General features: G+C 36.8%; 2 protein-coding genes and 1 long non-coding RNA gene across 8 annotated transcripts; 2 read left to right on the top strand and 1 right to left on the bottom strand.

Moving 5' to 3' along the window:
- Positions 1 to 11: 11 nt before the first annotated feature.
- On the bottom strand, positions 12 to 20,678 carry CEP89 (centrosomal protein 89). Its single transcript, XM_085235181.1, has 19 exons — positions 20,521 to 20,678; positions 19,621 to 19,727; positions 18,275 to 18,430; positions 17,511 to 17,712; positions 16,183 to 16,285; positions 15,427 to 15,455; positions 14,919 to 14,973; positions 13,356 to 13,574; positions 12,875 to 13,017; positions 12,469 to 12,519; positions 11,334 to 11,417; positions 10,352 to 10,455; positions 9,819 to 9,934; positions 8,581 to 8,761; positions 7,762 to 7,929; positions 6,957 to 7,098; positions 6,074 to 6,163; positions 3,374 to 3,543; positions 12 to 2,058 (listed from the first exon to the last, which is right to left on the bottom strand). The coding sequence occupies exons 1-19, from the start codon at positions 20,557 to 20,559 to the stop codon at positions 1,824 to 1,826; spliced, it is 2,394 nt and encodes a 797-aa protein (XP_085091307.1). The 5' UTR covers positions 20,560 to 20,678; the 3' UTR covers positions 12 to 1,823.
- Positions 975 to 19,841, top strand: LOC146543485 (uncharacterized). 6 transcript variants are annotated; one of them, XR_014886185.1, is made up of 5 exons: positions 975 to 1,109; positions 2,215 to 7,995; positions 8,927 to 8,954; positions 9,597 to 17,714; positions 18,845 to 19,841. It is a non-coding gene; the product is annotated as an uncharacterized LOC146543485 (long non-coding RNA). The 6 variants fall into 6 exon arrangements; XR_014886184.1 differs by having other exon boundaries at positions 8,927 to 17,714; XR_014886181.1 differs by having other exon boundaries at positions 2,215 to 4,863; positions 5,351 to 17,714.
- Positions 20,679 to 20,764: 86 nt separating the features above from the next.
- On the top strand, positions 20,765 to 23,568 carry FAAP24 (FA core complex associated protein 24). Its single transcript, XM_003209804.5, has 4 exons — positions 20,765 to 21,085; positions 21,515 to 21,654; positions 21,965 to 22,117; positions 22,632 to 23,568. The coding sequence occupies exons 1-4, from the start codon at positions 20,974 to 20,976 to the stop codon at positions 22,872 to 22,874; spliced, it is 648 nt and encodes a 215-aa protein (XP_003209852.2). The 5' UTR covers positions 20,765 to 20,973; the 3' UTR covers positions 22,875 to 23,568.
- The last annotated feature ends 536 nt before the right edge of the window (positions 23,569 to 24,104 follow it).

A 24,104-nucleotide genomic window follows, 5' to 3' on the forward strand; every position in this document is an offset into this window, starting at 1 on the left:
CTTTCCCGAGGTAGGGGAAAAAAGCAGTTTTATTGAACGCATGCAAGTATATTAACAAAAACTGTACACAGTCTTGGTAACTAAAAGAACAAAGTTTATTTTGTGCAACTTCAATCACTATTCTTAAGTATTACCATTACCAAAACTTTTGCCAGATCAGCTGGGCATAAACCTACCTCTGTGTTACCTCAGCTGATAGCAGATAACGCCCTAGTGACACTACTGTACTGCATGATAAATGGATTAAGCAGTGATGAGAGGGACTGTACTTGGAAAGCTTTGATAATCCAACGTGCATGAACTTTTATCACTAAATAACCTTCCACTTTTATGACACCAATTTTCAAATACCATGTAACTGCATTTCATTGGAATCATAATGAGAAGTTGTAAAAGTGCTTAAAGCTTCTTAACAATGTTTGGTGTTCACATTCAGAGTTCATCCACCTTGAGTGATGTTTACAAGCAGTTGACCTCGATGTGTGTGTGTGGGGGGGAGCGTGTTTTACAAATTAAAAATTCTTCTAACTTCTGAAGATTTTTTTTTTAAATAGTGATAAATTCCCAGTACCGATTCCTCATGGTTTTACTTTATTATGAAAGAAAATGTCTCAAGAAAGCAGGAAATTTTCTGGTCCCTTACAGTAACAGTATGTATTCTTTTCAGTATTTAACTTTTTTTGTGTTTTGTTACCTTTATCAAAGTCAATGTGATGATTAAACATTTCTAGTTTTATACAGCCTCTATAGTTACAGATTTCAGTACAGTGTTAAAATTTTCAGGTTCCATTTGGGATTTTATTATGGATATGAAGCAAAAAACAAAAAGCTGATCCCAAAAAATATGTATGAATTCCTAAATTTAAGTAATGTATAATGAGACTTAGTACTGAAATACTTTCATATTGATGTGCAGTATTGTGAAAAAGCAATTATTAGGAAAATGAAGATGAATACACTTGATTCTAATTTAAGGACTGGCTCTGCTACAGAAAATGCTTTGGAAGAAGTCAGAGTGAGTTCCTGCGAAGCAGCTGAATCCAAAGTAGGACTCAGACCACTCAGTCAGGAGGAGGACTGCATCTTCTGTCAGCATCTCATCAACCTTGGTAAAACTGGGAGGAAATGTGCTGATGGATAGATTCCTATAATTCTGCTTTGTGGACAGCTGTGCTTTCACGCACCATAAAGCTGTTTGTGTCCCTATCTGCTCTGCAGTTAAGTATTTCTGTCCTTGAAAGAACAAGATCTTTGGCAGGCAATCCAATATAAGAACATCCTTGCAAATCAGGATGTTAAGATCAGAGAACAGACACCAAAATTGTTTGGTTTTTTTCTTCAGTTTTGGTTCTATTTCATCTATAGTTTATTCGGTGATATTCTGAAAGAATTGCCTGAAATTAGGCCTTTTAATTAAGATGTATAATGAGAGACATTTACCACATAGAGGCTTTCTTTTTTGCTGTTTAGTTAATCTGAAGCCAGGAACGTGCTTTGCCTGTGTTACAACTCCAAGCTTACCAGCAGCTTTGTTTTTTTTCTCTTTAACTGGATAGTTGTTTAATTTGGAATTGCACCACATTTTGCCTGAGTAAGGAACAGCTTTTTCTTCAAAAAATAAAAAAATAAAAGTGTAGATTTATATTCATAATTACTATAGCTAGAGAATATGCTGTTGTCATATTAATATTCTAAAAAATAAATTAATTTTGAAGATGGTAACTGTTCTACTGTTCGGTGTTGTCAAATTCAGGCACAGAGTTCTTCCTGTAATAGTCCTGTTTTTAGTGATAAAAATGCATAAGCTATCTTTATTCTTATTGCTAGGATTGTTGTTGAGTTTCATTTTTAGTAGGTGATTGTTTCACATCGCAATAGCTAAAATCATGTCCATAAAGAAGATCCTTCTGAGAGATTTCATCCAAGTATGACTCATTACCTGTAACAGTATTCCACATATTGGAATTTTTTCCCAAAGATTTACGTAAGAGTTCTCTCATTCTCCTGTTTTCTTTGGATGTGGATTCCCAAATGACTTCAAGTTCACCTTCTACTTTTCTAGGAAGAAAAATGAATATAAATCTTAATCTTAAAACCACTTTTCAGCCGTATGCAATTATGGTATGCACATAAGCAAATTATACAATGCATGTATTTAGATGTTTGAAATGTTCTGATTTGAAATTAAGTCCTATTTTGCTTTTAAAATCCCAGCAAATGTAACATCAGAGAGGACTGAGGTTAATTCAACACAAAGAACAACATTTGTGAGACTGTGACTGCCTTTGAATCAGGCTGTTGTGACTGCATTTCTGCTTCCTCTAGCAGGTATGTTTCTGTAACACATGCACCCCCTTTTCTGCCAGATCTGATTTCTGTATCTTGTCTACCAGCTAAACAAGTCTGATCAAGCAACAGGTCAGTTCAGGCTCTGTGCTCAGCTAATGCCTCTCTGTGGAGGCCAAACAGAAATGGTGTCAACTTCTGGGTTTGTGTGGTGGTGATGTATGGAAACAGATACATTTAGAGAGGGAGTGGCGTGTCTGAACTTTTCTTGGAAGATTAACTTCTGAACAAATCTGACATGCAGAATCTGAAAGTGCTTGCTGATTTCACTTTGGAATAAGCTGTCAAAGCATGTCATTGTCAAAGAAACATATTGTGGATGGTCCTGACTTTGCACACAGTGTACTACAGTCATAAGTAAGACTTCAGCGGGGTGTAATCCACAGCTTTGACAGTTAAGCTTTTTCTTCAGGTAAGCATCTAAGAAGCAGCAGTTATAACACAACTGTAGTTGCACAACGGTAGGTTTTTGTTTCTGTATTTTTTGCTTTAAGAAAAAAGTAAAGTATTTTATAGTGAAGCTTGACTGCTGTTCATAGTTAAAGTTATTTTTCTTTTCATTCTGCATGTGGCAAATCTGTCACTTGTTAACAAAACAGTGAGGTAGATTCAAAAAGAAACCTGACATGTGTACTCATTAGATTGATTTTTCTGCCAGTGTGAAAGCTGTTGTGGAGGGGGAATGGGTAAGTGTTCAGCCTTTAGTAGAAGATGCTGTTAAATAATTAACACGTCTTGATGATTCGTAGACCCCTAACTCATCAGAAACTAGGCTCAGATTGCTATTTTTCATATATATAGATTCTTTCTTGATATTTAAAAAAATAAATTCCTCCTTCAAAAAGTACTGCAGCTGGGAAGGATAGAATTGAGAGCATTTCAGCATTTTCAATATGGTTAAATAAGACTGAGAAAAATAATATACCATATGGGGATCTGATGGAAAACAAGCTTGCTGTGTGCAGTTGACTGGTCCCACCCCTCTTCCCTGTCAGATCTATTTGGATTGTTTCTGCCTCTGACTTACTTTTTTTGCTGCAGCACTTCATCAAGGGTTTCCTGCTTGTCTTGCAGCAGACGCTGGAGGTGCTTCATTTCTTGCTGGTACTGAGCAGTCTTCCCAGCAAAATCTTTCTCCTGCTCAGTCAATTTGAGACTGATATCTCCAAGCTTCCCAGCTGCTTTCTTTTTATAGAGCTGTAGAATTAATAGGAAAAACATTATGAGAAATAAGAGCAATTTACTACCAACCAAAGGAAGTTGTGAGAGATTCATTCGCAGTTTAATCTTTTCATCAGTGATGCTTTTCTTAAATCCATCAGGTGTGTTGCATTACATTTTTTGTTTTTTTTTTTAACCTATTTGTTATGGTATTACGCTTGCACTTCGTTATGCATATAAAACCAGTGTGTCCTCTAAATACCATACAGTATAGAAAAGCTGCTTCTCTCAGAGAATGGTCAGGCACTGGAATGGCCTGTCCAGGGAGGTGGTGGAATTGCTGTCCCTGGCAGTGTTCAAGAGGTGTCTGGATGAGGAGCTACGAGATACGGTTACTGGCTTGTGGTAGCAGTGGTAGGAAGAGGATAGTTAGACCAGATGATCTTGTAAATCCTTTCCAATCTTGTGATTCTATGATTCGGAGTGAAAAGAATCAGATGCAAAAAAACACACTTGTGCAGAGCTATACTTCACAGAACTCAAAATTATAGAATGGTTTGGGTTGGAAGGAACCTTAAAGATCATTTAGTTACACCCCCTCTGCCACTAGATCAGGCTGCTGAAAGCTATGTGGTTCTTACCACTTGTCCAGCAATTATATTTATCAATGTATTCTATGAAAAAGTGTGTTTTTTGTTCTCTAATCGTAATACCAGGAGGTAGGACAGAGTGCCTTAATGATTTAAAATAATATTGCTGTTTCACATAGTAGTTTGTTTGGTTTATTGAGGGCACAAGTCATTTTATGCAGATTAGCAGTAATAACCAAATATATGGGTCTAATCTCAAAATAAAGACAAATACTTTTTCTGTAACGTGATTTTGCTTTTTGAAATAACTTTTCCAATCAGTTGCATACCTCTATGAGGAACTGAAAAATACAGCGTGTCATGTGTTGTTACATATTTCTATGTTACTTTTCTCTTGATAAAAAGAAATGTTTGCCAATATCAGCTTTTTTTCTTGTGTTTGCAACCATAGTGCTTTAAAGTGGTAGTATATCTACAGAATGTAAAGTTTGACATTGTCTCTAAGACCAGATTTTTGGGGTAGAAGCACCTCCTTCAGTAAAAAGATATTTTGTGAAGCCTTGAAAATGTTCCTATCTATGTCGTCTTAATATGAAGTTTTATCATAGGCTTTAGGCACTAAGATTTCATCTTCATCTGAATCAGAGCAAAAAAGTCTTGAGTATACCTTACGTGGAGAAGAATATTTAACTTATGAGATTCCCAAGATAAATCTACAAACCACAAGATGATATGATTGCACTCTAAATACAATGTGTGGATAAAGGTAAATCTGTTCTTTCAGATTTATTTTGCTTGAGATGGTTCAAAGCTGTGTCTGATAAGTAATCTATAGGCTGCATTTGTCAGCTTTACTTGCCTGTTTTTTATTGGCCAATTGAATTTGTGCCATATGTGCAAAAGGCAAAAATGCACTACTTTTTGGCCTAGTGATTAAAACACGATACATTGTTCTAGAATTGCTTATAACTAAGTTGATTTGAAATCCATAAGCTGCCTCAGCAGAACTTCAGCAGGATGGCTAAAAAGGTCCAAGCTGGACCCAAGCTCATTTTGAGGGAGCCAGACCAAGTGGTGCTCGGCATGCGGACGTCTGCAACTGCAGGCACTCACAGAACCTTCAGAGCAAGCTCCTGAATTGTTCAGAACTGTCTATTAATTTTCTCTCAAGTAAAGCAGGCAGTAGTGTATGGAGATAACAATTTGTAGGAAGAGGGGGATAACACAGCTGGAAGTGGTGACGTCTTCTCTAGTTTTTAAAGGGTAGGCTGCCTGAGATCACAGCATCACAGATATACAGCAAGCAGTGAAGATGAGCACCGATGTTGGATGTAGCAGCTGGTACTGAAGGGGACATAGCCTACATCCTGTAAAGAAGTTCTGAGAAGGTACATTCTTGGCTGTCTAATTCTGTTATGCTTTGCATACTGAGTCGTGTGGGAGCCATTTATATTATAGTGATCTTCTGTTACTTCTCTTCCTGAAGTAACAAACAGTTTTAGACCACCATCTTGGTAACTGTGAATAGAATAGATATTTGGAGTTTATTTAAAACAACTGTTGAATAAAACCATTTTTATGAATTACCCACTGTTTAAAAAAAAAACAAAAAACCATGGCGACCTACTTAAAAAAAAAAAAGTGTCATTGCAGGATAGTTCATGTTGTATATGATTATTTAGAAAAAGAAATGCAAAACCTGTACACTTCAGCTGCATCTTTTCTGATTACAAAGGGAAAAGGAGATAGCATTAAATGTTCTGCTCCATAGTCAGACTTGTTAATGGTGTTCATTCAGTGACCTAGCTGCACATGCAGTATTCAAGTACAATGTAAGAACTTCTGATGAAAGATGACTGTGATTTCATTTTTTAAAAACTCAAAATCAGCATCTTCCATAACAACACTGACACAGAGTTGCTACTGACTTATTATAAAAATAGTTCTACAGAATGTTCAGGTTAGAAGTTGTTTACCTTCACTTTTTCTTCCAACCTTCCTAAGCGTAGACTGCCTTCTACTATTTTGTTTAGAACTCCATGGTTCTCGTTTTCCAAGCACTTGGCCTGCAAACATTGTATAGATATAATGAAATATAACCATTACTTAAGGCAAACAAAATACATAGGTTGAGGAAGACAAAGCTATTCTGTTTTGAGTGTTAAGAACAAAGAATCAATACCTGAAAGAAGCTTAACCACAAGAGGGTGATCAACTTTTTACACAGTTTAATAGTAATAGGACAAGGAGGAATGGCTTTAAACGAAAAGAAGATTTAAGTTAGATGTTAGGCAGATGTTTTTTCACTCAGTGTGGACCATCCCTGAAATCTTGTAAATAAAAAAATGCATCTGTAATAAAATGCCAGCTAATAGGCAAGCCAAGCAAATAAACTAAATAGAAGTTGTTCCAAAACTCTCCACAAGTTTGTCAAAATAACTGCTCACTAAAAAGAAGCATTAATGTGTATTTGCATCCAAAGTAGAAGGTCCATACATATCACTAAGGACCATCTGAATCAGAAATGCATACAAAGTATTTATGGTTTCATGCTGTTCTTCAATATATGGCATTTCAGCATTTGAAGACAGTATGTAAAATCAGATTAAATAATGGGCACTATTACAGGCTCTAATGCTGCTGTGAATTAAGGCTTAGTTACCCCCAGAAACTAGGGTTCTAGTTCTAGCTGCCCTTCTATAAAATAATATTTGTTATTTCTATCCTATTTCCTATATACATCTATGTAGCTAAATCAATCAACTGAAATTATCTATTTTCAGTAACTCAATATTAAGAATTGTGCAATAAGATGGTAACCGAAACATCAATTAAGTCAAATTAATGAAAGGTAATTACCAAAAAAACAAGATGATCGCGTTCCTGCGCTATTTTTTCCACCAAACCGATAAGGTTTGTCAGATAGTGATGTGCTGCAACTTCTTTTTCGATTGCTTCCTCCAACTGCTGTTTCAAAAGACCTATTTTCTTCTTTAATCGCCTATAAAATGAACAGGAGAATCTAAAGATTAGGAATTAATAATGGCATTAAGAGAACTTGCATCTTAAGCGCGGGTCAACTTGCACAAGTCTCAAAACCAATCTGATGCACTACTAAAGAGGTGCTGTCTTGAAATGTTTTGAGTGGTGAAAGTATCACTGCCCTACCTTTGTTTTTGTAATATTCTGTGTGAACAGCAACTGTAACAATTTTTCACAAGAACAATTTCTGCAATGGCTACAAGCTCATAAAAAAAAGTAACAATAGTATTATTGTTACTTTTCAAAAGCCTGTTCTCCCTCTGAAGCACTGGGGTACGTGTGAAAGTCTACAGTTACTGGAATATCCTGCTTTTCAAGATATGCACATGTGATTAATCACTACAGCTAACTACCACCACTGAAGATTCATTCTTGATTTGCATGTAAAGACAAATGTATGTGAAAATGTAAAAAGTTCAGAAAAGTTATTTAACAACCAAACCAAATTAAGTGTGGTGAGGATGTTTGTTTGTTTGCTTTTTGGAGATATAGTTGCTCGATAATCAGAAAAGAGACACAGGGGTGTGAGACAATATTTTTACAGGTACTACTGCTGTGGTATTTTTAGAAATTTAAGTATTGAGAAAATGAAAATGTAATACAAAATGAAAAAAAGAGAAACCTGTTTGTTTTCTGTGTCATTTCCATCTCAGCTTCCAGGGTTGTCTTATCAGCCAGGAAGTTGTTTTTTTGTAAAAGTAGTTTCTTGTTTTGAGCTTGCAGTGATGCAATCTTTCCCATGAGATCTTCCACTTCAGAGCGCTTTTTCTCCTGCTCCTGCTGTAAATGGCTGCAAAAACAACCATGTAGAACAGGATTCCTGTGTACACCTACTTCAGTATAAAGTCAAATTATGGTAAGATTATCATGCTGAAGGTATGAAAAAGGTACATTAGTAATGTTTGGTGTTCAGTGGTGCTAAAGAACAGTTTTACAATCTGATGACATACCAGTTTGTGAATGAAGCATAACACAAGCAAAATTAATAAAAATAATTCATCCTGGCTGCATTTGAAATAAGTTACAAAACATATAGTGCAAAATCCACTTCCTGCCTATTTTTTTCGAAGAAACTGTTAGGCAGAACATCTAGGAAAGGGATTGTACCAAGAAACAATGAAATTACTATCCTCAGGTGAAAGGAAACAAATTTACAGAATGTCTTTAGAAAAGCACTACTTCCCAAAATACCTGTGACAGACCTTTTGTTTTATCATTTTCATACCTTTAGGGTTGAGATTTACTTTTATAATTTTAATCATCTATAAAAAGCAAGACAGTATTTTGAAAATACTGACATTTCTTTATGTGTGAAGATAACTACCAAAATACAGAAAATTACCAGCATATTTCTATCTACAAAACGATGCATGCATATGAGGATTTGCTCATGTGAATGTTCTGTAGAATTGTTTCTTTTGCACCAAATGCAAACTCATACCTTTTTAAGTCATTCACCAAAGCAAAATGCTCCTCTGCTGCTATTCTGCTATCCAGTTTGGCTTTGAGCTCTTCACAAGTAGTATGTAGAGCTTTCAACTGCTTCTGGTAGTCTCTGATCTGTCCTTCTTGACTCTGTTTCTTCTCTTCTAAAATTATTATCTGTTTGGTCAATTTTGAAGCTTTTGGAAGGAAAAAAGCACAACTGGGTACAGCAGAATTCAATCACTTAAAACTCAAACCAATAATACATTAATTCATTGTTCTTTATAGCATTATCTAACAGTGGATTTGTCTGGTTTTTTATGTTTTAACAGTTTGTTTTTTTTCTGTCCTAATTTGTCTAGGAGATGTGCCAAATTTTTCCACAGTGAGGTTGGTAACTATAAATAGGAGGAAAGTTAAACTTTGAAAGCAGAAAGGAAACTATTTCTGGAACTGCGTGTCAGATAAGCAGAGAATTTCAGAACTGAAAATTGGCTATATAGATTCATTTAATAAAATGATTCTCATCATAAGCTTTATACTAACAAAACTGAATTAGATGTTTTTCAGGACATCCTAATCTGTGAATTAAGATTCACAGAATTAATACCTTCAGTCTTAATCATCACTAAGAAATCTTGCTTTCAGTACTAGGATTTTAAACTGTAACATGCCAGGCTTTTTTTCTCAATACTCATTCAGAAGTCTATTATCAAAAATTATCGAGAGGAATTGGTTGATACAGAGCATAATTATTTAACTAAATACAAGCCTCTGATAAAACAATAAGTAACCAAACTGATTACTACTTGACATATACATATAAATCTAAGCAATACCAAACTATGAAAGTAAAATCACATGCTGCTACCTGTGATATAATCAACTATATTTTATCAGTAATAAACATTGGTTTAGAAAGTAGAGAAATGAACCGATAAAGCCCACAGATTCTAAATTGAACATGAAAGCCTGTAAAGTTTTAAGTGCTTTTGAAATACATTTACATTTACTGATTTCATTTTTTTTCAGTTCTGGTCACTTTTTCAGAAGAAGGAAGTCAAAGCAGACTGTCCTGTATAGTAATCAGTAAGTGATAGTGGCATTCCCTTTTCCTGTCTTCATAGTAGTGTTTTATAAGCATCTTATCAAGCTGAGGAAATTTAAAAAAAAAAAAAAAAAAAAACACAAAAACTGCAGTACTGTCTATGGAGAGAGCATGCAGTTGCTGTGACTAAAAGCTCAAGCACATACCTTCTTGAACATGTTGTCTATGATTATCTTTTGCTTTAGCTTGTTGAATTTCAAGTTGCTCCATCAACAACCTGTTTTCTTCCAAGACGAGCCTGGCCTGAGTTTGTAGCTGGTGCCTGCAATAACAGGCAGTTTATAAAATGACTGTAGTTTATGTCCAAAAGAGAAAACAACTGACTTCCAACAGTATAAACTTAAAAATTACATTTGAATGCCCTTCAATAACAAATGAAAAACCTTCATCAAAAGCAATCTCAAAATGTAAGGTAAGCTCACTGGAGGCATAAAATGTCTTTGAAAATGTAAATTATTTGAAGTAATTTTTTTTACAAACTAAATAAAATTCACTGTAAAAGGAAGGAAAAATAGGTATGTGTAAATTATAGTAAAAAGAGTGGTTTAGGCTGGAAGAGACCTCTGTATGTCATCTGATCCAGTCCCCTGCCAGTCTTAAGATCTGTAATCTTGTGCATTTGCATGGATCAAGCAAAACGATTACTAATTTTTCATTTATTTCTCATAATATAACTTGCCATTCTGTAGTGGTAATTAAGTTATTTTTATTTAATTGCTCATGCAGGTCTTCATTTTCCTTCACCAGCTCTTCAACTTGTACTTTAAAATTCTTCATATCCTCCTGGAAGGTAAAGGATTTCAAATTAAAATATTTAGAAGTAAATATTTTGGTTTAATTTTTACATCAACAAAATATGCATGTCTGAGTGCCTTCATAATTCCCATGTTAACGTTATCTGACTAGTCACTCATCTTGAACTCGTGCATATCTGAATTGAGATTTTTGTCAATTGTCATTTGAATTAAGCAAATTAAAATAAAAACATAGATTCAAGAGCATGAACGTTCCATGAATTCTGGAATCTACTAGGTAATAACATACATTTCAGTATGAAATATGGCTCATTCTCTGGCTTCAGTTTTTGAAGGAAATAAATTATTCTGAATAACAGTTCTGCTCTGAAGCTCATGTAGTTCCTTGGACTTGGTTATATATAGTTTAAATGAGAAAAGATGAATGCCTTGGTAATCTTTCCTTGCCTTTTGATCACTGTTTGAAAAAAGATTCTCAAGAAACAATTTTTTAATTTAAAGGCTTGGTGATAAAATACATTTATAAAGAGCAAAAACAGGCAGTACCCAATCCTTAAATAACTTGAAATAAATATAGTACTTCCACTAAATCCAAAGCCCAGCTAATACAGGGCACTGGCATCCCCATTATGAATGGCAGCAATAAATTCTTCTACTGGCTGACTTTTTATAGTTTACTCAGAAATTACAATTCCCATACACTGCAATATTGTGCCACATTCTGTATCTGAACAACTGACAAAAAACAACAAACCAAGCATTTTAAGACAGAAAAACAACTATGTCTGCTAAAGAAAAGGTCATTTGTAATTTTAGGCAGAAAACAGCTTTGACAAATCCCTGAAAAATATAAGTAGATGTTTCTGCTTTATTTTAGAAGTATTTTTTCTTTGAATGACAACTTGCCTCATGTGCAAAATTTAAATCTTCCTTTTCTTTTATTCTGTCTTCATATGCCAACAGAAGAGGAGACAAATACTTCATATCCAGCTTAAGAAAAAAAAAGTTTTAAAAAATCTCATAAATCAGATAGAAACTGTAATCTCATCAGTAGTTTTAATTTCTCATCCTACTAGCTTTTTCACTGCTAGTTTTAAAAACTACTAAGGGCTTTCAGGTGCCATTAGTTCTGTGTGTAATTGAAGGTGGAGTAAATAGTTCAGGAGCTCCTTAAATTGCAGGAAAGTAATTTAAATAAACTTGCACAAAGTCAAAATACCATTTCTTTCACAGTGCTTTGTTCTTAGTGCACTGCAATTCAATCTAGAAACCAAGTTTTTTTTCTCATAGGAGTGCATACTAAAAAAAAAAAAAAAAAAAAAATCTGTCCATAAAGAAGAATTAGTCAGCTATTTATAATCTAATCATTTCAACTTGGAAAATTCATCTTCATATGCTGCATATCACAGAATTGGTGAAGCTGGAGTGACCTCTGGAGGTCACCTTGAGCAACATCTTTGCTCAGGCAGCCACCTAGAGCACTGCCCAACACCAGTTCTTTGTCATTCTGACTGAGGAGGTATGGTTTAATTTTATGGGTATCAATGAAATAAAGCATTTCATGGATTATTTGCCTACCACTTTCTACTAGTGGGCCTGTGATAATTTCTATCATCACAATCTCTACAATACGGTATTTCTAGTATTACTTAAAATAATCTCTGCAGAAGAATAACAATTCAGACTAATAATTAAGCAATAGACCTTGAAGCAAAGTAATATCAGACAGTACTCAGTGAGGATGGTATTTACAATTCTCACAGTAGCTGTTCTTGAATTGCTTTCATGAGTGCAAATTTGGGAACTGTATGCAATTTGTAGCTTATCATTAGTTGACCCAGAGATGCACATATTCACTGCAAATTTTTTCCATTGCATCTGTCTTCATGAAACAAATGTTCATCAAATTCTACCATTATGTGACAGTGATGCTGTTGAACTAAGTAATATCCTGAGAGTTTGAGTATTTTGATTCCAGTAAAGAAATTCTACTGCTTTACTTGAAAAGGAATGAGCAGATAAGCAAAAATATACTACTTACCAGCCATGGGGGTGGTGGTCCTTTAGTGGGTAAACTATTTAGTTTTAGGTGCTAAAAAAGATATTTAAAAAGAAACTTAAGTTATTTCTTGCTTTTTAAAGCACCAACATCAGACACTGCAAAAGTATATGACTATTATCCCCAGACAAGCTGATGTTTCTAATTATGTGTGTTGCACATGTAATGCATACAGTCAGCAAAACTGAAACTTCAGCAGCTTACTAACATAGGCCAACTTTTTAAAGTTAGATTTAAAGGTAAGTGCTTATTCTAAATTTCAGAAGGAAGCCTATGCCATGTGTAGACTGATGTTATTTTATCTGAATTTACCCCCAAAAACTCAAAGGTAAATTAAAGCACAATTGGACATCTCCATACAGACTGCTGTTATAACTAACATTCTTACCTCTTCTCGGGTCAGTGGCCTGAATTTAGTTTGATAGCGACTTAACTCTACATTCAAACGATGGACTGTCAATTTCAAAGCATCATTTTCATCTACAAGTTCTTGTGCTTGTTGTCTCAGAGAAAGTAATTCTGTAGTCTCTCCTATTAAAACAAATACCCTATCCATTTCAATCAAATTTCAAGAAACGTTAACATTGATTTGTTAATTTTAAGGAAAAAAATAAGCCAGAACGACAAGAGAACATCTCTCAAAAGTGTTAGGGAGTAAGCCTATGAAAAACTACTAACACAAGGAACATGGAATAACATTCTTTCTCATGAGCCTCTAGTTATTCCTTGACAAAATTAATACAAAAAATACTGCACAAAAAATTCTTCTGCAGAACTACTTGCTCAAATTAGTAACACAAAAACCTGCTGCCCCAATAATGGGTTATAAGAAATTAGAAAAATCAAACCACTAGCAGTATGTCTCCCACCTTCATTATGTGTCGTCTTTGCAGCTTCTTTACGTTTTCCGTTTTCTGCTTCTAGTCTCTTCAGTTTTAGTTGCTGTTCTTCCATTTGCTGTTTTATTCCGTCGAGTTGTTGGCCCACAGCCTGATATGCCTTGTTCAAAGACCAGTTTTCTTGTTGTAGCTCTCTGAGCTTTTCTCTAGTCATATTTTCCCGTGCTTGCCTTGCACGAATAGAGACATCTGTAGATGCCAACATTCAATATATTTGAATTATAGTCAGATTTCAGTACAGCAAATTTCAGCAAGTTATAATCCATTTTTTTTTCTATTATTGACATGAGTGGTACTACGTAAGATACATAAATCAACAGATGGCTTCCAGAAGATTAAGGTAAGAAAGTATGTAAAAGATGTGTGTGGGAAGAGCTATACAGAGCAGTGGCTCCAAGTTCACATTTCCTCTGAGGCACTGGGAAAAAAACCAAACAACTTTCCATAAGGCACAAGGAAAATGCATGTGTATTTTCCTCTCCCTAGCACAGGTAATCAGAGAGGTGAGACAGAAATAGGCGCTGCAGGAAGCAAAGTGTCCATGTCTGCATAGCTTAGTTGATCTTCTTGTGCCCCTTTTTTGTTTTAATCAAATATGTAATTAAAGCTTTGCTCTTGTTCCCTCTGAACAAGTTTCAGTGTTCTGTTAGGCACAGAAGCTACTTCACAGTCCTCAAAAAGTAAAACTTCAGATTGTCTGCAGGAATACAGATACATTGTTGCATTAGCAATAAGGGATCTACTTCATTTTTTTCTTTCCTGCCATATGGACTAAACAGCTTATCTATTCAAATAAAAGCTGCAATTTCACCATTAATGACAGACTTTAAGAGACAGCATAATCTAACAGCATACTGTGTGAATATAACTTAATATAGTCACAGTTCCTTAGTATAGAAATATACACATGAAACCAAGTAACTCATTTTGATATACAGAGCTCTGTTACTGACATAGCAGCTTCATTTGCTTAGTCACACTACTTCTTGTGAGAAGGTCTGAAATACTTAGGCTACATGGAAAGATATAAAGACCCATGAACTCCTGTTAGGCAGATACCTTATCCATTTATCCATGTGACAAGCTTAGAAGTGCTGTGCCTGAATTTGTTGCACAGATGCAATAATATACATTTAAGACAGAAGCTGAAGATAGACCACACACCTCATGTCAACCAGTTCAGTTGCAGTGAGATGCTTAGTAATGGTGACAGCCTTTAACACAGATGAAACTTAGGGGACTAGAGAAGTCCAGTATAACTTTCATTTCATTACGTTGCTTACCACTTCATATTTAAAAACATCACTTAGATTGGAAAATAAAAACAAATTAAATGCCCAACATAAAAAGCCTAGAACTATTGATTTAATACATATCACAACACTCAGCATTTTTTTTTTTTAAATCTGTACAGGAGAAATATATTTTTTTGTGAATTAGGCTTACTGAGTATAAGCTGGAAAATGTATTTTTATAAACATGCATTCTTTAAAGTGAAGATTTGCAGTAATGTCACAGAAAAATCAGAAGTACCTGGGGATGGTGGAGGCTTCTCCCGGATCAGACTTTCAGCTAATGATTTTTCTTCCTACCATGGAAATAACAAAAAAGAGACAGTTTGCTCTAAGTTATCATCTCTGAAACACATTGAACAGCATCAGTGCTAGAGAACTTAAGAAACAGAACTTTTGAAACAGTTCTTTGATATCAATAAAGTTGAAGGTTGGACTCACTGCTGCATTTGTCATTTATCTGTCTTGCCATCTTGTTACTTACCACTGTTACTGATCATTCCTAAACACCTGAAATAGTATTTCCTCTCGTTGTCAAAGATGTACAGTTCTGAAAACCATTTCATAATGGCTTTAAAAATAAACCAGGTTTCGTGTCCTAACAGTCTGAATGTTGCTCCCTCTTTTTAGTTCGTATGAGAGACTCTAGGATAGTCATAAAAGACAGTTGTAAACTGGCAGCTCTTTATAACACCAGAGCACAATATTTTCCATAGTGCGTCACAAATAAACCTTCTTATAAGTCTTACCTTTGAATTCAAGCCAAGCCGTTTGTTCTCTGTTAAAGAAAAAAAGAAAAGCAGATCTGTGGGTTAATTAAGAATGAAAGTATTGGTAAGCCTGTAAATTCTAAGGGTGCATCTGGATACTTAAGTACACATTATGTACTGCAAATAAGCACAAGAAAGTCCTTCTAAAATCCCCTTAGTGGTTTATTAAAATACTGATGTGATACCTTACTTTACCACTCACACTGTATAAATATAATCATGGAAGAAACGAAATTATGTTTTCAGAAAAGTGTTCTTACAGCTGATTTTTAGACATGTCATTTTCTTAGTCCAAGAAAAATGACTGACTAAAGATATTTTCTTTTTACCTAATTAGCCCTTCTAACTTCTGGGGTTTTTTCTTCTATTAAAGCTTTGAGTACCATAGCACTCCAGTAGCATTCAGAGAATAAAATGCTTTGATTCTGGCACGTATATCAGAGATGTGGTAGACCAGACAGAGCTCATTGCTCAATTTAGATGTTTTGTTTTTAAAGCTGATTGTTAATAGATGTTTAAGAGTTTCAGTTATAGAGTGGATATAGAGCAGTCTTCCCTCTATGCAAATTCTTATTTTTCTGTAACTACTAGAAGTGGCTGCTACTTAACATTTCTCTGACCTTTTTTTTTTTTAAAAGGAATATATCATTATCATGTTAAATGTAGGTTGTTCAAAAATTATTTTCTCCCATGATATTAAATGGTAAGGCATCTTGCCGTAAAGTAAACCTTTACCTTCAGATTGCATGTTTGACTCATCCACCGACACCTGAAACTGACTTTCATGAGATGTTTCTTTCTTCTCAGCATTATTACTAGGAGATGGTTGAAACTCTTCCTGTGTATAAATAAGACAAGCCTGTCTAAATCATAACACTATTATAATAGCCCATGACAGTACATCTTGATATGTGTATGAAACCTTTACTATAATAATGTCTTAGTCACATTTAGAATTATACTCCAGAATGTTAAGATAATAAATGAAATGACATGATGTTTGGCTTCGGGACTATACATAAAATATAGCCTTTCCACAACTAGCAGGAGGTGGACAACTTGGATCATATGATCTGTCTATTTTGTCGGCCTTTTTTGTTTCAGATTCCTTGCCCAGTGCAGTCTTACCTGCCCTGAAGCTAGTCTCTGTGGATGCCCCATCCCTGGATGCCTTCAAGGCCAGGCTGGATGGGGCCCTGGGCAGCCTGAGCTGGTGGGAGGAGCCCTGACACAGCAAGGAATTGGAACTGGGTGGACTTTAGGGCTTTTTCCAATCCAGGCCATTCTGTATCTAAACTTACTCTTTAAAAAAGCTCTGCCATTTATGGTATTACAGTACTTGAACAATTAATGAATAATTTTTAGCAGTCTTAGCTGTTTTCCTTGTTGATTACGTAGCAACATCCCAGTATGCAACACACCCCTTCTTCCCTCTCTTCTCCCTGATTACTGTCTCTTCACTTAGGTGTGTTTTCCAATTCCTTTCACATACATAGCAATTTATTCCTTCTGTAGTACTCAGTTACTTCTGAGTAAGTTTTTGTAGCACTTTGGACAAAGATGCAAACTGAGCTTTAAATGCAACTTCAGCAGTCTTAAGCTGCTTCTGTGCTTTAAACACACAAAAACCCACTGGTCTTTAAGACACAAGGTCATGTCTTCTGTTTGATTTTGAATGTTCTTCTCTCTGAATGGGTCCTGCTCCTTAGCACAGTTCTGAATCAATTACTGAGTTTTCACTATGCCTAAAAGTACTTAAGTATCACGCTCTTAGTAAAATATTGGGACACTTCACCAGATTAAAATATGTACTTCCATTAAATCTATAAGTAAGAGCAATAATATCAGTGATTTCCTATTAAGAAAAATGTGCTAATAAGGAATCTGTGAGGATCAACAAACAAACTTAACATGTTTAAGAGTAAATTGATTGTGAAAAGATGTAAATAAAAATGGAATAAATAAGTAAATAGTAAGAAGAGAATGACAAGCTATAGTAATATTTAATATTCATATTAATATATTACAATACAGTAAAAGAATTAACTGATTTAAAATACTACCTTTTTGTTTTTACAGGGAACTGCATAAATCGCACTGGTGCTGAAGCTTTCCCCCTGTTTCTCATTACTGTCAGAGCTGGACTCTGCCTCTCTGCCACCATCTGAAAGATAGGTTTCCATGTCCTCATCCTCACAGTAACTGCCTGTTATTTCCAGTGACTGTGCAGGAGATCTGTCACTGCCATCAAGTTTCCAGTTAGGCCTGTAAGTAGAAAACAGTTCAAAGCCTGCTTCAGTGTTGCTAAATGCCAGTAAAGTAGAGTCATCAGTCAGAGAATGTACACAAGTCCAACAGCAGAAACGAATATGTAAGCTTTAGCTGCAAACAAGGAGCCTAAGCTATGCGTATGCTTTAAAACCTTTAAAAGACAACACCAAAACTGTTTTCTTCTCTAGTTTAAAGAAAATACCACACTAGAGATCAAAGGCTGCTAATTCTACAGCAAGAATAGTCTGAAATAATAATTTAGCACAAAGGAATTACCTTATATAATTCAGATGATTATTCGGTGATTAACTGTATAACTGATAGGCATTTGGCAGAAATAATATGTTTTTATGTGCAGTAACTGTACAATCCAGACCTCCCTCTCTAGGGATGGTATACATCACTTTATGAGAAGTAGAATAACAGCTTTGGACTTAATTTATGAAGTAAACTGGTTTTAGGATTTGAATTAGTTCTCAGTAACTCTTGGTTAAAATTATTCCATTGGAAGATTTCATTTCTAATTTAAGAGAGCAAAACAGAAAGCATACGCTACCCCATTCTGAGCTCTGTGACTGTAGCATATGGTTCAAAGCCCTCCTGTTCTATGTGGGTGGAATCACCTTCAGAAAGCGATCGCTGCCGAGGCTGAGGAATAGCAACCGTGCGCCCTGTCAGTGTTGTTGCAAGGATAGCTGCTGCTAAAGCAGATCTAGAAGAAAATAGAAAAAAAAGAAACAATGCAATATTGATGTCATCTCTGTGCTGCACACCTTATTTCCTCTTCCAATGTAAAATGTCTTCGCTATTTAAGAAAAGCCAGAAGTTCAAAGTTAAAAAACAACACGACATTGCTAAGGGACTGGATTTAAACCACTTAACTCCAAGGTAATGCATAAAACCCGGTGTGCTCTTACAATGCAAGAATCTAAGAGTACAGTATAAATACCTATTAAGTTTTTCCTAAATCAGATACATGAAAAAGAAATTAATACACTGAATTACATTTCCAAAATTCACACCAAAAATTTACAGTATTTAGCATGCACTTCAGTCCTAATAATAGTACCTGGAGGCAGGTTGAGAAACTGTTCCATATTTTGCTATTTTGTCTCCTACTTCCCAGGAGGAAACTACACAGAATTGTTGATGTCATTACTGATGACTGTGAAGCTGTGCATAAATGCTGAAGTGTTACAAACTAGTGCAAGTGTAAGTAGATGGAAGTGCTTGCTAGTGGGATGCTGCAGAGCAGAGTGGAGTAAGATGAAGATGAATACCAAAGGAAAGGAATGATGAGGGCTGTATCAGGAATGACAGCAGCTGGAGGTCAAAAAGAAGAAGTGAACTGGAATTGACCAGGAATAATATGGACACCAGAAAGAACACAGAAAATAACCAGAAGTGAATTAAACGCAAAGAAGAAAAACTGTAAGGTACTACAAATGAAACTAAATTCATATTTTCACTTTGTACTAGTCGCCTGCATTGCTAATTCAACCTAACAGTGGTTTTACATACAAGTTTTTAAGTCCCCGTTTTGTTGTTGATTTTTAATGCAATAGAATGGCAGGTTAGTAATGTTTAACTTAGCTTTTCTAAGGAGTAGAAGGTTCTTCATTCATGGTACTAGCACAGCTACAGTCCTGCACTGTAGCATCCAATTTAGAAATGGCCCTCACCTTGAAAAGTCCATTCGTCTTTAATCGACTCAGATTTATAAGTTATATAGAAAGGTAATTGTCTTAATTGCTTATCGTACTTCAGAACAGCTCTGCCTAAAAAACATATTCATTTATGAGAAGGCTTATGTAAACACTACAACAGCAGCTCTGCTCATCATGCATTCCTAGTGTGCTACTGCAATTGATGAAACAAAAAAAGAAACAACTCAAAACCTACCTGAGCCTTTCTGGAGAAGGGTTTGGGCTACGAGGGGGAGGGGTGCGGGGAACTGCAGGTTTAGGAGCTATGGTGGCAGCAGGGACCAGGCCATGAGCTATGTGTTTCTAAACAATTTAAAATAAAATTAGTTGGCAATGACTTTAAGGATCACAGTGAAAAAAGTACAGAACCGAACACGCCCAAAAACTAACTTCACAAAATAATACAGAAGGGAAGAACGTTCACATGCAATTAATGTGAAGAGAAAACTTGAAATGGTTTTAAATGTAACTTCAGAGCATGTATGAATAGTATGAATGAAGGTTAGAAATGTACTTTACATAACAGATGTATATCAGTGACCGTACCTTCTCCACTCATTACATCACTATTTGCAAAATCAGAACTGCAATATACTCATTTAAAGTCTTATTTTCATACATAGACAAGAAAGGCATAGGAGATGTTAATTTACTTCTAATTATTTGAACCTTGTTTCGTAGTAACAATTCTTATTCCCTGTCTTGTACAAAAGGTTTGTAACCTGTTGTCACTGCAGTAGGAGATGAAGAAAGTGCAATCACTAAACAAGTCTCATAAGACATGTCTTACGTGAGTCATAAAGGCTCAGCCTGAATAGGGGCAAAAAAAAAAAAAAATCCTGATGAGGTTTTAACAGCAGATTTTTTAAATGGCGACTTTTTCCGTATCCTCTCCAATGGGATAATTAACAGGAAAACGGGGAACGACTGCTGCGTTTCAGGGAGCTGTGCAGAGCACCGCACCGGCAGCGCCCTGCGCCCCGCCTGCTGCCACGTGCCCGGCTCGCTGCGCGCCGCCCCGAGCTGCCGGAGCCCGGGAGCGTTCGGACACCGCCCTCAGACACGCGGCTCGGCGCCTGCCCGGGGCGGTACTCACGAAGGGCCTTTCGCGACCTCTCCTGAAAACGAACGCCATCGCGGCTGAGAACGCGCTCCGCTGCCTTCCGCTTTTCCTCTGGACGCTTCTCCCGGCACGACCGACCCGCTAGCAACAGTGCGGCGGATTTGTTGGGAGTTTGCGCTCCGCCAATCGGCGCGCGCCTTCCTGCGAACATAGCAACCTACCAGCGGCGAGCCCCGTCCCTTGCCGCCTTCTCATTCGCTCTCGGCGGTGGAGCTTCGTCTCCTCTTTCGCGGCCGGCGCCGTCAGTCAGGCGCGCGCTGCGAGGCGGGCGGTTCGCGGCTGCTGCTGAGGGAAACGGGGCTCCTGCGCCTCGGAGTGGGCCGCTGCCGCGGGCTTTCTCGGCTGGCCTGTGGAGTTATAAAATCCCTTCCGCGTTTTTTAAACAGAGCCTAACTGCTGCTGAGGGAAAAAAGCGAGGCAGGTCCGATGACGGCAAAAGGAAGCCTCCCTGCAGCGGCGGGATCCGTAGTTGTCCCTTACGGACATGTGGTTGGGAACGAGAAGTGGCGGGGATCAGAGATGGCCCGCAGGCTGCAAGGTGAGGGCGGGCAGCAGGTCGTCTGCTCCGCGCTGGTGCCGAACTTCTGGAACGTGCTTCATTCGGCTGTAGCCACGTCTGAGTAAGACAAAAAGCTGTTCGTGGCTGTGATGAATTCTGCCGTGTTTGCGTTGCTGCTGCCGAGCAGCTGGGCTGCAGCTCCACTGAGGCACGGGGGGGTGTGGGGTTCTGTAAGGCCAAAGTGTGTCGAGAGGCTGCCTGGAATCTATAGTTTCCAAGAGCTGTTAATCGGTATTGCCAAAGGTATTGGTTTAGCTTCCTTGAGCTGGTTGTGCTTGAAGAGAAGAATGACTACTTAAATGAGTTTGATAGCCGAGCCAACAGCATTATTGGTGTATCAGGAGAGCTGCGTGGGTAAGTGCTTGCGTGTGTCTTTAAACTGCTGTATTTTTTATTCTTAACCTTAAGGGAAAACTAAACTCATCTTTGAAGATGGCTTGGGACTCGTGGATTTCCATCTTTCCAACAGAATCTGTGTTTTATATATTTCTGAAGCAGATTTGGTTGCAGGGGATGAATTCAAGCGAAGATTGGTGCGGTTTAGGAATGTAAGTACCACAGGAGGAGAAGATGATGAGTTTCCAATTGCAGCTTGCATATTCCATGCTTCTGAAAACATTCATATCGTGACTTTTTTTTATTTCTGGTGAAGCTAAAATTCTGTGGTATTTCCACCTGAAAACTGAAAGATTACACATCCGGGTAATAATGCTTTATTTAGCTTCAGTGCTGCTTGTGCAGTTTTCATTCTTCCTCTGACTTGCTTCTGCCTAATTCACATTTGACAGGCTGGTTCTGTGCTGCGTTGCATCAGCTCATTAATGAGGTCTTTTTCCACCTCAACCCTCTTCAATACAGGCCAGCAGCCTTGGTGGAATTGTGATTGTCGAGAAGACTCCAATAAGTGAGCAGTATTTCTCAGCAGTGCAAAAGCTCGTTGTGCTGCAGCTTGGAATGGTGTTGCTTCCTGTGGCAAATCAAGAAGAAGCTTCTCAACTTATTACTCAACTTGTAAGTTCTTATGTTACTGGATAGACAATAAAATACGGGCAGAAAATTACCTGTTTTCCACTCAATCATCACTTGTTTTTTGGAAAAAACACGCATGATTTTAAAGGAGACCAACATTTGGTTTGATGGAAAGGAAAACAAATCCTGAAACGCTAATAGGTAGAGCAGTTCAGTAGGAGGAGGAAGCAGAGGAAAAAAATGGAAGAAGTTGATACTGTATTTTTTGTATGTGATCTAGCACTGAGATGCCACTGGATAGCACCAGGAAATCTATACTTGTCCGTCAAAACCAACTTGTGATTTTTTTTTTTTCTTGCTTTGTGTCAGGCTGGAGAAATTTCTTAGCTTGTTTCTTAGCTTTTTACTTTATTCTTTCTCTGACTGCATCAATTGAATTCATAAGTTAAGAAACCATTGGGTTTCCTGGTGAGGCTTAGAAGGTATGCACTGGAGCAAAAAAACAGAGCTCCAGCAGAGGGCATTCGGTGTTGCTTATAGTTTTGTTTTGCTTTAGGTCCGTGAACAAAGTAAGGATCACACCAGTAATCCTTTTCTGCGTAAACAGTGCTCACAGCTGGCTGAGGCGACAGTGTTTCGGACAGTGCAACAAATCCCAGGAGTTGGGAAAACGAAAGCTCTGCTTCTACTGCAACAGTTTGGAAGCATCCACCAGATTTGTAATGCATCTGTCAAAGAACTCGAGCTAGTAGTTGGACCAACAGTGGCACAACAAATTCACACGTTTTTGGGTTCCTGACTTGCGTGTTGTGCTGTTCTTGAAAAACAGGCTGCTTCTGTTTCTTGTGAATTCTAAAGTTTTGTTTTTAACAATATCTTAGTATGGTAATTTCTATAATCCCAGCAACAACTAGAGGGTGCTGAGTAATCACCTGGTTTGCTCTCCTCTTTATAGCTGTTCTGGTCATTTGGATATAAACTTGTACCATTCTCCGTAGAACTGCTCTATTGTGTAGAAGCTTCAGATGAGGGTAATGCTGTCATACTGACGTGGGATTTATTTGTTACATGAAGTAACTGGTAAGAGATCAATTTACAATGCTGGTGTTAGTACATTTTTTTTTTAGGACCTTTTAAATCAAACATTTCTTGCACTGTACCACTGCTGAGAAACACAGCTGAGTACAGTGATTACTTCATGTCACAACCAGCAAGGCAATGCAACATTTGTATCGGCTAACACAACTTGCTTTAGCTTTTATTTCCACCTGTCTGTGTACGACAGGGCTTTTCAAACATCACTTTGTGTTTAGTGCTACCTAAATACATCTTTGACTACACTAATTTGTTTCCCTAGTTCCTTTTTCACTCCAAAGGATGTTACCAAACTTATTCCTTTGTATCAAATTAACTAAGATTTTATATATCAATATACTTTTGTGTATAGTTTGGGATGATTGATTATGACATTAAATCTAGCAACTATTACAATATTACAGTGAGAAGCTTTGACTGTTATTTATCTTGTGCTTCCAGTACTAATCAAGAGTTATTTATGAAGTGGACTGGTGTTCCTGACATATTGCATTATATTTTAAATGGTATCTAAAATTTTTATTGTTGCTGTGCACCCATTAAGGAGGTGTTGTTAATTCCTATCCTATCACCTGGGTTTTGGATTACAGCAGGAAGGCAGTTGAGCAGTTTTCAATTCCTGTTCATGAAGAGAACCTCTGTAGCCAACTTAATCATCCATGAGATGATGGATTTGTTAATTATACTGATTCCTTTCTTGGAATAAAAATACAGTCACAAGGTGGCTTTTCATTATTTAATTCACAGAATTTCCTGAACTAGAAAACAAGATACTGTTTTCTCACTAGGGAATGTTTGAGCTTCATTATAAATGTTTTAGCTTTTTTCTGTCACTGGTTACTAATGTTGCTATGGAGACTGGATTTCACACCCAAAACATATGTCGCTGTTGATACTGCAAGGCAAACACCAAAGTACGTTCTGTACTACTTCC

Source organism: Meleagris gallopavo, chromosome 13 (assembly GCF_905368555.1).
Source record: "Meleagris gallopavo chromosome 13, MGAL_WU_HG_1.1, whole genome shotgun sequence".
NCBI lineage: Eukaryota > Metazoa > Chordata > Aves > Galliformes > Phasianidae > Meleagris > Meleagris gallopavo.